At 40.6% G+C, this 18,213-nt stretch overlaps 1 protein-coding gene across 10 annotated transcripts in view; it reads left to right on the top strand.

Annotated features, from left to right (window-relative positions):
• Positions 1 to 18,213, top strand: part of DENND1A (DENN domain containing 1A) — a 540,810-nt gene that overhangs the window by 302,546 nt on the left and 220,051 nt on the right. For all 10 annotated transcript variants that reach the window (XM_073806587.1, XM_073806589.1, XM_073806585.1 and 7 more), the window contains one exon: positions 15,202 to 15,302. In XM_073806587.1, the coding sequence (XP_073662688.1) occupies positions 15,202 to 15,302 (101 nt within the window). The remainder of the gene's footprint in view (positions 1 to 15,201; positions 15,303 to 18,213) is intronic.

Here is an 18,213-nt window from a genome sequence, read left to right as displayed (position 1 = left end):
TTTCTGTAAAGGGTGCAATATTGCAACTACTGGACTCTGACCTTGTAGTCATTATTGCAACTACTGGACTCTGACCTTGTAATTTACAATCAGTAAACTAGTGAGTGTGACTGTGTTCCAAGAAGCTTTATTTACAAAAATAGGAGGCACACCAGACTTAGCCTTCGGGCTGTAGTTGACCATCCCTGAACTAGGTGCTGGGTTTTGGCATGTTAAGTTTTTCTCCTTTAAATGTCACTTATATGATCTACATACTTTCATATGTATATAGTTTTTAGAATTCTTGAAAAGTTAAAAAACAAGATACCAAGCCCTTTTTTTTTTTTGCGGTACGCGGGCCTATCACTGTTGTGGCCTCTCCCGTTGCGGAGCACAGGCTCCGGACGCGCAGGCTCAGCGACCATGGCTCACGGGCCTAGCCGCTCCGCGGCATGTAGGATCTTCCCGGACCGGGGCACGAACCCGTGTCCCCTACATCGGCAGGCGGACGCTCAACCACTGCACCACCAGGGAAGCCCAACCAAGCCCTTTTATCATGAAATTTTACAATACAGGGATAGAGACAAAATAGTTCTTGTACAAAGGTTAAGAATCAAACTTGCACAAGATTTTGTAATGGCAATTGTAGAAACCAGAAGATAGTGAAGCAGTGTCTAAACTTCTAAGGGAAAATTATTTCTAACCTGAAATTCTGTCCTTATCTAATGGAAGTGCTCAGGAGAGAGTGGCACCAGCCCCTACCACACCTGTCAGCCTCCTGTCGTCACTAGTCCTCCACTCACCTTCTCTATTGTGGATGTACTGTCCATCCTTTCTAGGCCAGCCACTCCGCTTGTCCACCTGACTTCATTCAACAAATATTTTTTGTGGCACTTTCATAGGTACTGGTGATACAACAGTGAACAAAATAGGCAAAAATCCCTGTCCTCATATGAAGCTTACATTCTAGTAGGGTAGATCTTCAATAACTGAGGTGAATTAAATATATGGTACAGGAGCTAGTTCTAAGTACAAGGAGTACAGTAAAGCAGAGGAGGAGAGTGGATAGGGACTGGTGAGGTGGCAGGGATTACCGTTTAGATAGATGGCCAAGGAGTGCCTCATAGAGAAAGTAACACTTCAGCGTCCTTCCTGTTACCTTACGGAAATTCCTCCAGCACTGAGCTCCTCTCTCCTGCATCATTATTTTTTTCTTCTCTACTGGTACATTCTTAGGCACTTGCTAACACGGTATAGGGTCTCCCAAACTTCAAAACAAAACATCCTTAACCACATTCCTTTTATCCCATTTGTTTTCTTCCTTTTAGAACAAAATTCCTCGAGAGATATTTCTGTTTCCTGTCTAATTCCTCTCCTCTCATTCTTTCCTCTGTCTTGTGTTAGGATTTAGCCCCCACCTCCACTGAAACGGCTTTTGTTCAGTCACCAGTGACCTCATGTCAAATAAAGCGAGTTGATATTAATACTTGCAAAACTCTTAGAACAGAGTCTGGCATAAGGTGTATATGTATGTTTTTGATAAATTATTAACATCTGTAATGGGAATTCAAATGTTAATGTGTAAAAAATTTTTCGTAATAAATTTATTTATTTTTGGCTGCATTGGGTCTTAATTGCTGTCCGCGGCTTTGTCTAGTGGCGGCAGGCGGGGGCTATTCTTTGTTGCAGTGCGCGGACTTCTCATTGCCGTGGCTTCTCTTGTTGCGGAGCACAGGCTCTAGGTGCGCGGGCTTCAGTAGTCGTGGCACACAGGCTTAGTTGCTCTGCGGCATGTGGGATATTCCCGGACCAGGGCCCGAACCCGTGTCCCCTGCATTGGCAGGCAGATTCTTAACCACTGTGCCACCAGGAAAGCCCTGATGTTTAAAATTTTAAATCAAGAAATCATGAGATGGACTGCTATTTGCCAGTAGTATAAGCCTTTAGCAGTTTTTGTTTTGTTTTTCAAACTATAAACACATTACTTTGACTCAAAAAAAATTTTTTTAACAAGCAGTTGACTCTTAACTGAGTTCTGAGTTTTACTAATTGATGGTAGAAATCTCTTTAGGGAAGGGGAGGGGTCTCCTTGTACCTCACATGGGATCATTAGCATCCTGACCAGTTATGTGCAGTTTCTCTGGGGATAAGTAGCTGAGCAGACATCAGGGTTTTTTTGTTGTTGTTGTTGTGTTTTTTTTGTTTTTTTTCAGACATCAGTTTTATCCAAGCCTCTGGACCCCTTCAATTTCAGAATTAAAAAGTTTTCTAATTGTTGTCTTTTACTTCCTTAATAGTGGCTTTTTATTATCTTCTCGATGAAGGAGAATGCAAAGGCTACTTTAGCCTGAAGTTTCTGATGACCCTCTCTTGACAGATCCAGATGTGGCCTGTCATACCTTGACAAACCAGATTTTTCTCAATTTTGTTTGATAAGATGTAGGCTTAATGCTTCTCAGAGCCATCAAGAATCTGAAAGATAAAAGCTGTTGAACACCCCAGAGTGCCGTCTTCCATAAAAATGACTGTGCGTCAATAGAGACAAACCCAGCCATATTTAGTCCAGAGTCAGGTAATATTCATTTCAGGCTTTCTCGGTCAATAATGTTGTCATATTCTGTATAAGAAAAATGTTAAGTTTTTGTTCTTTTTGTGCAGTTAATGTATATTGATCGTTTTCCTTTATAAATGATAAATAGGGAAGGCTTAACTACATCTTGTTCTCTAATGTAAATACTTCAGTGAGATTTCTTCTAACACAAAGGCCCTATTTTTCTTACAGATTTTCATATCTGAGTTTAACTCATATTGCTTTTTTGATAACTCTTCTGGATAGCAAGTAGGTCTAAAATAAGACCTTTATAGCGATAATATCATCTAATTGCAACAGAAGTCCTAGAAGAGCAATATTATCCCATTTTACAGACTGGCCCATCCACTCAGAGAGATGGGTTAACTTGCCCAAGGTCACGTCCTAGTCATAGAAGAGACAGATATGCAGGTGGGTCATTATGATGCAGTGTCAGGGGAAGGGAGCCTTCGGCTTCAGGAAAGGGAGAAGCAAGCAATAATTACACGTACAAATGACTCTTAGCCCCTTCAGAGTGCTTGCTGTGTAGACCAGGTTATGTTTATCAGGTGCCACCTCTTAAACGAACATCAGAATCCTTGTGTGGGAACTGTCACAAGAACCAGAGACACATTGTTAAGAGTATCTGTCACACTTGAGGGAATCTGAAAGTTCTCATAAACAGCCAAAAAGATACTCTGAGTCAAAGCTGGTGGATGATGTGGCTGGTGGAGCTGGTAAGGCTGGTTTGGGTAAAAGGTATATCCTGATTGTGTAGTATTTAGGGAAGCTTCTTATGTAGCCTGTACATAGCTCCAAGACTACCAAAAGCGTATTGACAGCATCCGTAGATTAAGCATGTAGGACACCCTTCTTTAGATTTGCTCTATATTTTATATGGCAGGTCCCCAATTATCCCCCACACTCTTTAAAAATTCTCTTAACTTAACCTTTTTGAGCCACCTACTATGTGCCAGTTACTGTGCTAATCTTTTTTTTTCCCCCATTTGTTCTTGCAGGAACCCTAAGAACTAGTTGGTTTTATTTTCCTTTTTCAGATGAGAATATTGGCAGTTGGAAAGTTGAAGTGCCTTGTGTAAGTGAGCAGCGGAGATGGGATTAAAACCCCCTTCTCTTGGCTCCAAGCCAACCCCCTTCTTACTATCTCATACTGCCCTGCTGGTAGCTCGTTTGTCATGAGTTCCCTTTGACACTTGTACCCAGAGAAATATTTTTGGTATGATTCTGTTGACCATGGATCTGAAATCACAGAAAGAATTTCAGTCTGGATATTGCCTTGGAATGCACACCTAAGCTTTTCACTTTAGATTTAGTGAGCATTTTCTGTGTGCCTGGCACCAGGGAAGCAGAAGGCCAATATGTGAATCTCTAACTGGCATACTGACCCTATTGGCCAAAGCCCCGTTTCCATGAGCACCATTCAGATTCAGTCCACTCTGTCTGCGTGTTGTTAGACTCTCCCAGCCCCACCTGTGCCGCTCCTCTGCTGTGAGTCCAGCGTTGGCGCGTCCCTGGGGCATGTCTCCCCCAGCTCACTGTGGCTTCAGGTTTTGTGTACTGCAGTTCCTTTCAGCCCCTGTGTGTCTTGGCCCTAATCGCTCCCTCTATGACATAGGGGTGCTGCAAGAAGTTGTGAAGACTAAGAATGTCCAGTTAAATGATGACAAAAGCATATTTACTTTACAAAGGAACGTGTATTTGTTTTATTCAGCAGGTGCTTTTTAAAACAAGTTCTTAGGAAGGAAGCACAGTTTAGTGGCAAGACCGTTACCTAATTAATTGAGCCTCCACACCTAATTATTTGTGTGGTACCCATAACTGTGAAAATAATTACTACTTTTCTGATAGTACGTCATATAGAGAAGGAAAAAAAAAAAAAAAACCTAATATCTTCTCCCTGTCAGTGTCTTCCTGTTAGTCCGAGAGAATGTGGGCTTTGCGCAGGTCTTGGACATTGGTGGCCTGGAGAGTGGTGGGTGATACTTGTCTCTCCCCCACCCGCCCCACCCTCCACACCCTCAGGTCTGACCCTTAGTAGACACTTCAGTGTTGGCGTGAAGGGATGGGTAACTTCCCAGCCTTGCTCCAGTCCTGTCCCATCCACTTCCACTGACAGCATCCACTATCTTATCACCACCTGGTCTTGTGACCTAAGAAGGGCCAATTTGTGGACTAGGGAGTTTTTCAGATTTAGCTTCATCTTTACTTCTTTCCTGATGAACTCCACCTGGCCGTGACTACCCCAGCCTGTGTAGTGGGTTGGGTATCTAAATGATGTGTGTAAGGCTTTCCTAGCTCTTCTGGGCTAGAAGTAACTAATCCTGTTTGCTTATCTGCAGCCCTTGAAGCCTAGATGAGAGTGGCAGTTTAAGAAGGTTTGAAATACTGGACTAGAGCCAGGGCCTCTTTGCCTGCGCACTCCACTCTGCATGTTCCAGCCGTAGGAACAAACTGCATTATTTTGTTTCAAACTGTGCTCAAGGGAAGCCAAGACCTTGTAACTGGAAACTTACCAAACAGAGAATTCTAAGACTAAATTTAGTGTTCCATTTAAAAAATAAAATAAATCGAACATTTTTTCTGTTCATCTTTTATATGTTAAAAAAGAGAGAGATTAACCTAGTTCACACTAACAACCTAAGAAGAGTATTCAAAGAAGTGAGAAGAAAACTAATCCCTTTTGGTGAAGAGGGAAATCCTTAACAAAATGTAATGAAGTGGCATGAAACACAGACTCTGCAGCCAAACTTTCAAATAGCATAGCCTGTCTAATCTCCATCACATAAAATTTTATTGTGGCTCAGAGAATATTAAAAACTTAGAAATAGATGAAAGGAACTTCCATTGGCAGGAAATAGGAGTAAAGATTGGTATGTTTTATTTATGTGGTTTTTCTCTGGTTTTTAAATGTAAATACAATTAACTGCTTTTTGAACTGTGTTCTCCATGTAATTATGTGTGAGTTCGTTTTCTCTTGTTCATGTTGAACTATAACTAGAATGAAGAACCTTGATGTTATGGAGACTATATAAACTATGTAATATAGAGAGTAACAACAGTTTAATTTGCAATACTTTAAAAATTGTTGTGACATCAACCAGCCATGGTCTCCCTACTAGTTCTTACCTTCCTCTCCTGCCTCTTGCTTCAACACATTGAGCACATGTTTTGGACTAGCCAGAGGATTCAGATTGTTAGTGATTCCCAAATTCTGATCCATGGACTAGTTGTGTTAGAAATCACTCAGAGAATTTGTTAAAAATTCAAGTTCTTGGGCACCACCTCCAGACATTCTGATTCAAAAGATCTAACATGGGACCGTGGGATGTCTATTTTTTTAAGGTTCCCCAAATGATTGATACACAAGCAGATTCAGAACCAGTGAATAGACAGTTCTCTAAGACAGTATTTATTCTTTGATTATTTTGCATCATTAGAGTTCCTTTCATTTTGAGACTGTGTAATAGAGGCTGATTAAGTTTGTTTAGAAAATATTTGTGAGTACAGATTAGCACTAAAAAATTCTTTGTTTCCATATTTCTCTTTGAGAGACCTCTGATTTTGACATTGGCAGGTCTAGAACAGGACAGAGCTAAGTATATCCTATTTAAGGTCTCAGTAATGTTGGGTGCTGATGTAGTCCACCAGTGTAATTTTAGATACATGTGTATAAATAGATCTAGAGAGGTGATGTTTCTTTTTAGCCATTGCATTGAGAACATTGGCAGGGTATCTTGTTTATTATTTTAGTAGTGTGGTCAATTTGTGAAACAAATCGTACGTTCTTTAGATTATAAGACTGATAGCTTTTTTATATGACTCTTATGAATCAGATCTTTACTAAAAAACACTAACAGGTAATATTCAAGTCACTGACATCTTAATATACTTGCAAAAGCCCTAAATGGCACTCACATTGGCAGGCATCTGTGTGGATTTCGTTAAAGAAATTGGAGCACGTACTATGTGCTGAGTCAGTGAGAATAAGAACTCAGAATGTCCTATGGCTTCTGCAAGCTGAAAGTGTGGTCCCTGGTGAGCAAGTGTCGTGTGATGTGAGGTTAGACTAGGTAGTTAGGGGCTAGTATAGACCTTGTGAAAGTTCACATTTTTTCTCTTCTGCTATCTCGATATCTATGTGTTCTCCCAGCTAGATGATTCAGACAGCCCTGCTTCTGCTGTATTTTCCCAAGAAAAAGGACAGCAGGGCTGAAGGAGAGAGCACCAGACTTCAAGTCAGGATGGTTTTGTTCAATTTCTACCTGTGTAACTTAATCCTCCCTAGCCATGTGGCCTTGGGCAATTTACTTAATCCTTCTGAGACTCTCTGTCCTCTTCTGTAAAGAGGTTAGTCGTAATACCCCCCTCAGGGTTGTTGAAAGGATTCAGTGGCCATAGATATGAAAGCAGGTAGCCCATTGCTGGCACATACTGCTCATTTAGTAAATGTTGACTCTGAATCCTACCTTTTCAGGGCAGTAAGGTCTGATTTGACTTTGAGAAGCAAAGAAGGCAATAGAGATCCTGGAAGAGCTCTGAAGATTTAATTAGTACAACTGGTGAGAGTGGATGGTGAATGAATCCAAAAAACAGAGAATAGTCATGGCAACTCGTATGAGATTTTCCATATCCACCCACTTCTCACTAGTCACATAGTCATTGACTAAATTGTCATTTCTTCTTCAAGTCTCCAGTCATCACTACGTAGAGCTGGAGTGGCCTAAGAAGCTGCTATGTTCACTTGACCTAGCATTACCACCTGACCAGCCTCCCAGGGAGGAAGACTAGCCGCTTCCTGTCTTCATCTTTCCAGGTTCTGCTCTCCGGCCTCCCTCTCTGGGAAGCAGGCCTGATTCTTGCCCCAGGCAGAATTAACGATTCCTTCTTTATACACTAGCACACTTGAACCTCTGTTACAGCACCTCCTTCCTAATGCATTTGTGTTGAAGTTGATTATTCGCATTTTGTTCTATTTTAAATTGCTTGAGGGCGTGGCATGTACACATAGTGGACACTCAGTAATTGTCGGATTAATACAGATCATAGCACTGAGGCAGTTTCCTATGAGCTAAGAGCACGAACTCCAGAGCTAGACTCCCTAGGTTTAGAGCCTACTTCTGCCACTACTGTGACCTTACACAAAGTCCTTAACATCTAGGAATCTTAGTTTCCTCATCTGTAAATGGGAACAATAATGCTACCTACCTTATAGGGTTGCTGTGAAGATGAGGTGAGTTAAATAGTACATGTAAAGCACTTAGAACAGTGCTTGGCAGATAGTAAATGCTGAGTAAGTGGTCATGGTGGTGTCTGTTTATAGCTTCAATCTTTCTGAATTTACTGTCACTTTCTGAGGTTGGATTTGTCTGACAAAACTATGCAGGGGAAATTTTTTTTCCCCTATGCCTTCAAATCTAGTAACTCCTACCACCTGCAGGTTTCTTAGTTTCTTTTTCACATGTGGATGCCTGACAGATAGGTTCTCATGATTCTGTGTTCAGTTATGCTTGCTTTCTTTTAAAAAATGAGATTCTTTATTAAAGCAATATATAAATTAGCTAAACATAAATTATGATCTTAGAAATATTTTCAAAGAAATGTAAATATCCACTTATACTAGACTTGGGGATGAAAATAGATTTCTTCTTGAGTGCCAACTTGGATCCACTGCCAACGGTTGCACTTTCAGAGGGATCCGCAGGCCATGTCCTCACTCCACAGTCAGAGTATCTGTCATAGGCACGGAATGGAGAAGTAGCTGTCCATGTATTTAAATGAATTGTTATCAATCCCAGTGTAATTTTACCTTTTTCTTTTTCATCTTAAAAAAAAAAGTCTGCAGTTTCCTCACGTATGGTGCTATAGGCTTATTTACACTGTAGTTTACTATATCATAGTATCTGCCTCTGCTTTGGTAGCTAAGGCTTTTCTCTGTCAGTTGTATTTGCTTTGATGTTTTGAAGTGTCAGATCTTGGCACGAAACTTGTTACCCTTGTTAATAACTTACTCTGATTACTCTAGTTAGTAGGTAGCTTTAAGAAAAAAGAAGAGAAGGCAGAAAGAGAAGTGATTGAGTAGGCAGGTGATTGCCTGGAAAAGCTTCCTTCTTGCCTGGATGACCTTTTTCTTAGTGTAGGGCACTCGACTTGACTCCATGTTGCTGTGTTGGTTTTTGTGGGAATTTTTTCCTTCCCTTTCCCCAGAGAATAGTGGAGAAGCAAGAGGTATGATGAGTTCCACCCAACTGAATGAAAAACTCCTTGAAGATAGATTGCCCTTCCCACCCTACAAAAAATAAATACAGAAAGCATTACATTTCAACTTCTAAAAAAAGCAGGACATTCCTTCTTTCTACTCACATGTCCGGCATCTGTCTAGAAGAGCTGAAGGCCTTTGATTTCTGAGGCTTTCTAATTTCTCTTTCTGCTAAAGCATCTTTGGTAGTTTCTTAAAAAGCCAACTCTTCCCTCACTAACTATAGTAAACACAATTTTAACCATTTATAATTAAAGGTTTTTCTCATACTCTTCGAAGGGTTGAGTACATTAACTTTCAGAGTCCCCGAAGGTTTTACTTAAAACTTTTTGCTGATCTTATAGTGGGTTTTACATGTACGAAGAAATAAAAATCAAAACACTGTTTGAATCACTTGTCTGAACCATGGCACCATTTATTTCCTTATGACTACAAGGGTGGTTTATGATTAAATAGAAGAATCTAGTTCTCAAATTGAGAAAGCTAACGACTTCTCTAAGACACATACGGTTTTCTACAATTATTCTACATAGGATTATTTTTTGTTGAAATGGGTAGATTGAAAAGTGACCCTTTAAGGTTAATAATGTCGTACTCTTTCTATATTCTTTGTTTTATCAGTTTCCTGATGTTTATGTTCAGAGGGGAAATCCAAATGGCTCTAACCCTGTGATGAAGCAGGTGTCAGTTTAATCTTTTAACATTCTGAGTTCTTGGATGTGAATAGTGACTCTGACCTTTGATTTTTTTTTTTCCTTCCTCTTTCAACTTTTGGAACCTGGAATCTCATACCTCTTCGGAATTTACAGCTTCTAGTTGTGATCTGTTAAGCAATTGCAATTTGTTAAATGTCTGATAATCTTGTCTACCATTCCTCATGATGTTAGGCTGGAGACATTCTAGCATTCCCCAAACATTTACTCAGCACCTGCTCTGTGTCAAGCATAGTTAGAGATAAGGAGAGAATCAAATGTGGTCTCTGTCCTTGTGGAGCTCACATCTTTAGTCTCATGCCCTTGGTCTCCTGAGATTATCAACCTCTGAGATCCTTAGAGTGTCAGGGACCAAGCATGGAGGAAGGCTGTGCTCTCCACAGTCAGGTGATGGAGATGGGGTGGCTGAACAGTGGTGGTTCCTGGATAGCACATGAATTTCAGGTGCGCCCCTGTGACTGCAGAGTTGAGAAAGCAAGACCAACTTTGAGACTGAGTCTGTTGTACTTACGCTTAGTCAAGTATGGCTGAGGAAGGGAGCTGGGGCAGGGGAGGAGAATTCTGTATGTCAAAGGATGGCAATTGCTCTAGATCAAAGTTGTCAAAGCTGGAAGGGGGGACAGGGATCGTGTAGTCCAGCCTCTTGTTTTCCATATTGAGACCCAGGAGAGGAAGTGACCTGCTCAGATCAAAAAGAGATTTAGGGCTTCCCTGGTGGCTCAGTGGTTGAGAGTCCGCCTGCCGAAGCAGGGGAGACGGGTTCGTGCCCCGGTCCGGGAAGATCCCACATGCCACGGAGCGGCTGGGCCCATGAGCCATGGCCACTGAGCCTGCGCGTCCGGAGCCTGTGCTCCGCAACGGGAGAGGCCACAACATTGAGAGGCCCACATACAGCAAAAAAAAAAAAAGAGATTTTGTGGAAGCTCCATGAAAGTATGTGACAGAAAGCCAGACTTTCCAGTAGGTGCGCCCACACTGGAATCTAAACCTTTTAATACTCGTTACCTCATTGTCTAGAATTTCCTATGGATTAAAGATACTATACCACCTTACTTAAATGTAACTAATCCTCAGGAAGTGATCAGCTCTGTGTGTGTTTTTAAAATGATTATTTTCTGTTAATTGGCATTTTGCTTTAGATATTTGGTCATCTAACAGCAAGGCAAATTCTAGATAATTTTCTACATAATTTGGCCATGCCAACAGGGACAATATTTCACCTAGCTCAGAATCCTGGGCATAATGTATTGGCACAGCATAGGCACTCAACACAATAGTTAACTTATGCATTGTGGAGATGGCCATTATAGTCTGATAGACCTGGATACGAGTCCCAGTTCTGTCACTTACTAGCTGTGTGGCCTTGGGCAAGTTAGTTCACCTCTGAAACTGTTTCCTTACACACACAGAGAGAGACACACACACACACACACACACACACACACACACACACACACACACACACACACACACACACACACACACACACACACACACACACACACACACACACACACACACACACACACACACACACACACACACACACACACACACACACACACACACACACACACACACACACACACACACACACACACCCCTAACTCTAAAATAGTACTTTGCAAGATCCTAAACCCCCAGCATGCTGCGTGGCACATGCTCTGTTGAAATTCCTTCCCCCCCCCCCCCCCCCCCCATGTTAATTGCAGAGTTACTCTTAGGAATCAGCTGAATTGGTATCTAAGATTGTGACAGTCTGGGCATTATCCCTAAGTAATACCTCAAACTGAAAAAAAAATGTGTCTTTGTGATTTTTCAAACCCTATCATTGATGGCTCTCCATTCATGTCCTACCTCCATTGCCTTCTCCTTTCTCTCCCTTTGCCTCAAAGGAAACTATGGAGCCATATAGAAAGCTCCAAAATCAGACTGACCTTATGTACCTTTAATTGAGGACAGAATTTGCGAAAAGTGAGTCCAAAAACCCACCAGTGGTTTACTTTACAATTTGTGTCCTGGCTAGACTGGCTGTTGGCTGTGTAATTTGTCTAGTTTTGTCTGGAGTCTTAGACTATTCAGCTGCTTCAGGGCAAAATCTTTTGGGGTGTCATTAAATGGGATTGATAATTGGCTTCTGATGAATATTCATTGTGACTAATGACTTTGGGCAAATTTTACACATACTATCTTTCTATTCTCCCACTGAGTGAGATTTTGATAGGATCATTTTCCTCAACTTGCACTTCAATTAAATATTCACAATACTCCTTTGTTGACTACAATCCAAATTGTATACTTTCATTACTTTTAAATTTTGTATTCTGTAAGGAATGAGCATAGGCCTTTAGGATCCTTCTTTTTTCTTAATGGGGTTGGTTTTAGAGTTTTGTTGTGTTTTTTTTAAGTAAGTGGCTAATGATAATTTATGGGATGTATGTTATTTCTGATTAAGCATAGATATGTCATAACACTTTTCTGTGGTCCACTTAGCCACTATTTCCAAGAAATGATGCACATTGTTTGTGCTATTTAGTATTTTGGAAAAGAGCCAAACAACTCCTTGTTTGTTTTCTTAATCAAATGGGTAAAAGCATTTTACTCCAATTGCAGAGCTTTGGCCCTCAGAAAACCCCACAATGGAAATGATGATCAGTCATCTTAAAAGTTTGATTTTTATGAGGGATAAGTAATTTTAAAACCTTGTCATTTAGCTTGCTAGGGTTTTTTGTTGAGGCTAAGGAGACATGAAAAGAACATTGTCTGAAGATAAGATCTCTGCCACTGTGTCGCTTGAAATAGTATTTTGACTCAAACCAATTTAAGCTAAAGAGGCAGATATTCAAGTTCTCTCTCAACCAGGAACATTCTGTTGAATGACTTTTTCAAAGAGAATTACCAATGAATACATGTGATGACGATGCCTTACATTTGTATGGCACCATATAGATTTTTAAGTGCTTTTATTTAGTTAGTTATTGTGTTGTAGAGTTACAGAGTAGGCATATTATTGAATAAGTGGATGGATGAATCCATTGACTTGATTTTCCAGAAGTGGCATATTTGTATTTCTAAGCTTGCTGTTATCATTTTGGAATTTGAGTCATATATATATATATATATATATATATATATATATATATATATATATATATATACCCTACTCTGTGAGACTCACTGAAAATGTTGGTCCAGTACTATGAAAAGCCAAGCCACTGACTATCTTTATATTGTGAATATATTCTAAGTGTGAATTGTTTTTTATTTACTCAAGAAACATTGCATTATCTAGCACATATACATACATGCATATGTATATATATATTGTGCCACTGAGCAAAAGAGAGACAGGGTCTTTCTGTACTTTACAGTGAGAGGACAAACATACAGTCATAGTCCCATTAATAATGGGGGCACATGCCCAGTGGAGCCATGCAAGGCTTTGCAGAGGAAGGTAGTGCACAGAGACCCGGGGCAGGAGGAGTTTGCTAGGGGCACAGATCTGGGCCAGTGGGAATACAGAAGGGAGGAAAAGGAGTACATAACTACTCCTAAATCTGCAAATGATTTATTCCAAGGATAAACTTGGAGGAAGTAGTAGAGATTGTGGCTGGAGATGCTTCTTTACAGGTAGACAGGGAACTGGTGAAGATATGAAGACATGCCTGTTCCAGGTGTGCCCCCAAGTACATTTCCGAGCAGGATGTTACATGACTGGACCTGCACTTTAGTAAGAGTACTTTGGCAGTTGGTTAATGGATGGGGAGGAAGAGCTGGGGCCAAAGGCCAGGGTAACCCTCCAGCCTGACTTGAGGGTGGAGTTGGAGTAAAGTTGGTTCATTTTCCATTCACTCAATACCAGCAAAGATTTTTTTATCTCTTCTAAGCCCAAAGAGATAGTCATGTATACTATGACAGACAGCCTCCGTTATGTTGTAACCTACCGAAATGGGTTGAGAAAAAATGTATTAAACCTACAAGCCTTGGCAGAGTCACTGGGAACTGCTCTTGCGAGCTTGTTGGATAAGCTCCTGTTCATGGCATGTACCTGATTTAAAGAACAGGGTCTGGAGGGAAAAGGAGGGGGAAATTTAGGCCCTGGATTTAATACACAGCTCTCAACTGTGAACCATCAGCAGAATATCCAGTTTAAAGCTGTTCATGTTACACTAACCTCTGGGATTCTTTTAACTGGGCCTTGGCGCGTCACTCTTTTGCCACGTAAATGTCCTTCTGTCAGCAAAGGCCAGTTAACAGCTTCCAAAAGAAGCAAAGTCCTCAGGGGAACAGGCTTCCCAGAAACCAAAGAAACATTAAAGAAAAAAGGCAGAAAGAAACATTTGTTGTTGACTTTTGTCACTTCATAGTCCTATCTCCAAAGGTGTTGGTTTTTTTCCTTCTTTCACCATATTGAATTTTGTAGCAATTTTATTCCATTGTATCTTTGTTTCCTAATTTTTCTGTTATATAAAATACTGATTGTATGAAGTGTCTAGCTCTTAAGAAAAAAAGGAAATATGAAATAGGGACAAGTCAGAAGAGGAGGGAGTGGAAGGATTAGTCAGTAAACAGTGCTGGAGCACTTGATTAACTAAGTGGAAAAAATAAATTCTCACCTCAGTCCTTAAACCTAAATTAATTCCAGCTGGATTAAAGAGTTAAATGCTGAGGAAAAATTTGGAGGACTTTCTTAGTATAAAAGCAGTGGAAACCATCATGAAGGAAAATATTTGCCCATGTAATTATTTAAGCCTTCTCTTTACCCAAAAATTCAAAGAAAATTAAATAAGGATAAATTATTTTCAAAAACATTGCAAAGGATTACTATGCTCTGCATATCCAGTATTTGCTTTTAAATCAATTAAAAAATGCTAATTCTCATTAGAAAAAGTGGACTAAGAATATGAACAGACCATTTACTTAAGAAATATAGTTTAGAACATATAACAAGATGTTCAGCTTCAGTCATGATCAGAGAAATAAAAATAAAATGAAGATAGGTACAGTGAGGTACAGGGAGGCCAGCATTCCAGTACATGGGTGGGAGGGTAGAAAGAGCCTCAATCCTTCTCTATTTATTATATTAATACAATTATTATATTTATTAAGTGCCTTAAAATATTTATAACCTTTGTCTTTAAATTCTGCATCTAGGAACCATATATAAAAATTATTGACCTGATCCGATTATATGAATTAATGATGGAAGAGTGGTTAAATATAGTATGGGAAATTCATTGAGTGGCATGAAAACATGTTTTCTAAGAATGTTTAAAGATATGGGGAAAATGCTGGCAAATAATGTTAACTTAAGGGCAAATCAACACTGTCTTTACAGTAATCCTGATGTTTATTAGAAAAATCCATATGCATGTAATACCCCAAAATGTTAAATTATTTTCAGATGGTGAAGACTTTCCTTTTATCCCTTTCTCCATTTTCTAGATTTTTCTACCGTCATTGTGAATTAGCTTCATAATCATGAAAAAAATACATTGTTTGGAAAAGGAAGCTCTTATTAAATTTGAATTAGGGTCATTGAGTTAACTTATAATTTTAAATATATTGATAAGTATATATTTAGTTTTATTGCTGAACTCAAATGACAGTGTCTCCTGACTTTAATTGTTTAGCTCTGAATCTCTAATTTGCTTCCGTTGCAGTTGACTGCTTGCATCCATGGGTCTGCTGCGATGCTCTACCCCATGTTCTGGCAGCACGTGTACATCCCCGTCCTGCCTCCACATCTGCTGGACTACTGCTGGTAAGGCCACTGCTTACCCTGTCCTCTGCTTTTCCTTCTCCAGAGAATGACCAGGCAAGTTAGGTCTATAACTTGTAAGGCAGTTGGTGACTCTAAATTAAAAATACTAACTTCAAAGTGATCTGAATTTTAGATCACCTGATTGCATGGCCTCTTTGTTTCCAAACAGCTTTTCATATATGTCATGGCATTCTTAAGAGTTCAAGTGGATAGATAATACCTTCTGCATTCCTCAGTGTAGGGAAACCAAAGCACCAAGGAGTTGTGTGATTCTTTTTTTTCCTAAGACACATTGGAAACTGGTGTCAAGAACAATTGAGATCCCCGAGGTCTTCAAGTTTCAGCCGTGCTGTGGCACGTTTTGTAAGACTTGCCCTCAGCTGTGCTTTGAGAGCACAAACCAGCCTTCAAAACTCTCTGAAGTCTTTTGAGGGGAATTTCACTATTCAGTGAAATGTGTTTTAGTGGAAGGAGAGAGGGGAGGAGGGAGGGAGGGAGGCTGACTTGCTTTAGAGTCAGCTAACCACTTGGGCAAGTCACTTGGCTAAAAGCTTTGTTTTCTCATCTGCAAAATAAAGTTGTTCTATACATAATTATGTGAAGATGATATGAAATAACGTGAAAGGATACCATGTAGAAAAGCTGGCTCGTAGTAGATGCTCAGTAAATGTTTCTGCAGAATCATCATCTTCATCACTTTCTGTCTCCAGTAGATTAACAAAAAAGACTGTGTGATCTAATGTCCTTATAAATAATTTCTTTCCCCAGTGTATTATGATTAAAGACATTATCTCCATACAGCTCAAGTCAGCAGAAGTTGATAAGGGAGCGATACACATGTATAGAAAAGGCTGTGCACTGTCTGCCAGAAATTGAGAGCTTCAGGAGAGAGGGCCCCATTTGAGGGGTCACAGCCCTGTTACATAAGAACAGATGATTCAGGACATTTACCATTGGTTCAGAGAGATTGAGTCCAGGTCAGTCATAATTTTTGCCAGGATCTCCAGCCCGTTTTGCAGTCCTCTCAGTGAAAAGGTTCACCCAGGTAGCCAAATTATCCTGGGAATTTAAAGGTATTCAGGAGTCCTTCTCATGTTATGTGTTGGGCTCATCCTCATCCCAAGAAGCCATGGGTTCAGCAAAGTTGTAGCTCAGGGCCGTGAAGTGAAGATCAGCGGCCCTCTCTAGTGCATAGCACTAAGTGAATTGGCTCATTTCTCTCTTTAGTGTGTATCTTTCTCATCAAGGTGGGTCTCTTTATCCATGCCTTTCTCCTACCTCTCATGAGATTAAAGGGCAATTTCTCTGTATAGATTTGTTGCTTCTTTTGAGCTTCTGAACCAACTCTATTGGTTTTTTCTGCTGTCACGTATCTCAAAGGAAAGGACCGTGTTCTCTATCCAGTTCTCTGTTTGAATGAAAGATTGGGGGGCTGGGCAGAGGCAGACACAGCTGCCAGAGAGGAGGAAAGAGGCAAGGGGAGAGAAAGAACAAGCATACCCAGGGAAGGTGGAAGGGAGATAGAAAGAAGAGGTGGGAAAGGGGACATATGTCCCCTAAGACAGACTCACACAGTGACACCCAGTCCCCTTAAGCACAGAGGATCTGCTGACACAGTGCCCCAGCCCTGACATACAGCACCCTTCACAGGCACCACCCCCCCTCTGCAATACATGGCCCCATACTTACACACACAGACAGAGGTCCCTTCCCTACAGACATGTGCCTCAGGGTCCCCCACACACCTCACCCCAGACATGTGCTCTACAGGGAAACCTTAGAGTTCTCCCTGGAAGAGACTCACCTGTGTGTCTCGATGCTTCAGGTAGGAACACCCAGGGGCTTTTGTGTGCAGGGATTGGTGGAGCTGAGAAAGTCATTGGAGTCCCTCTGCCTCCCTAATGGTACAGCTTTCACTTTCCATTATTTGGAAGGTTTCAGTTGCCAAATTGTTAGCTAGTTGAAAACCAGCAGCTTAGAGCCCCAAAACTATGGAGAAGAAAATGCTCTGTCAGTAACATCAGTGATAACAGTAGTTGCCACTGCTGAATCTCTCCTTTGGCCCCCACTCGTTGGACCATCTCCTTACATCTGTGATCTCATTTAATTTTTCCAGCAACCCTGTAAGGCAGGTATTATTAGTTCCATTTCATAGGTCAGTAAACCAAGGCCCCTAGAGGCTTAATAACTTACCCTAAAATAGATGTTATATATGTATGATTCCAGTTTTACAAAAACAAACAAAAATTATGTGTATATATGACACAAAAATTAGATACACACACACACATACATACATACATACATATAGAGAGGCAGAAATCTGAAAGGAAATACACCAGAATGTTAACAGTGATTTGTGTTGGGGAGGAGGGGAGGAATTCCGCATGATCTTTATTTTCCATGCTTTCAAATATTTCTATCGACACAATGAAAAAGTGTAGTTTTTTTATAATTGAAAAGTTTCATTTAAGAAAAAAATCAGTGTTTATTCTGGCCAGTTGTTCTTTCCAGCTGCCATCTCAGGTCGCAGCCCTCCTTTCTTGTTTGCTTAGAGGATTTATTAGCTGTTTCACTCTTTCCCGTGGAAGCTGACCCAAGATCCTCTTTTCAACTTCCTCTCAAACTCTAACCCTTTCAAGAACTGTCACCAGCCTGACCGAGAGCAACGGTGCTGACAGCTCTAACCGAGGAGGGGAGACTTGGCAAGGACGGCTGTGAAGCCCTTGTCACCCCAAACTTTCACTCCAGAAACTCAGAGTTAAGGCTGGTAATTTTTGGAGCCTGAGTGGGTTTTGTGATTAGGCTCCATATTGGAAGTTTCTGTTTGTGTGATAGCAGTCTCTCTCCCATCTCTTGTTTTCATGAAAGGACTTTTTGACATCTGACATAAGGATGATTACAGGCCTGT

This window comes from Tursiops truncatus, chromosome 6 (genome assembly GCF_011762595.2).
Source record: "Tursiops truncatus isolate mTurTru1 chromosome 6, mTurTru1.mat.Y, whole genome shotgun sequence".
NCBI lineage: Eukaryota > Metazoa > Chordata > Mammalia > Artiodactyla > Delphinidae > Tursiops > Tursiops truncatus.
Note: the sequence above shows the minus strand (reverse complement) of the source record. Positions and strands in the feature narration are given on the sequence as shown.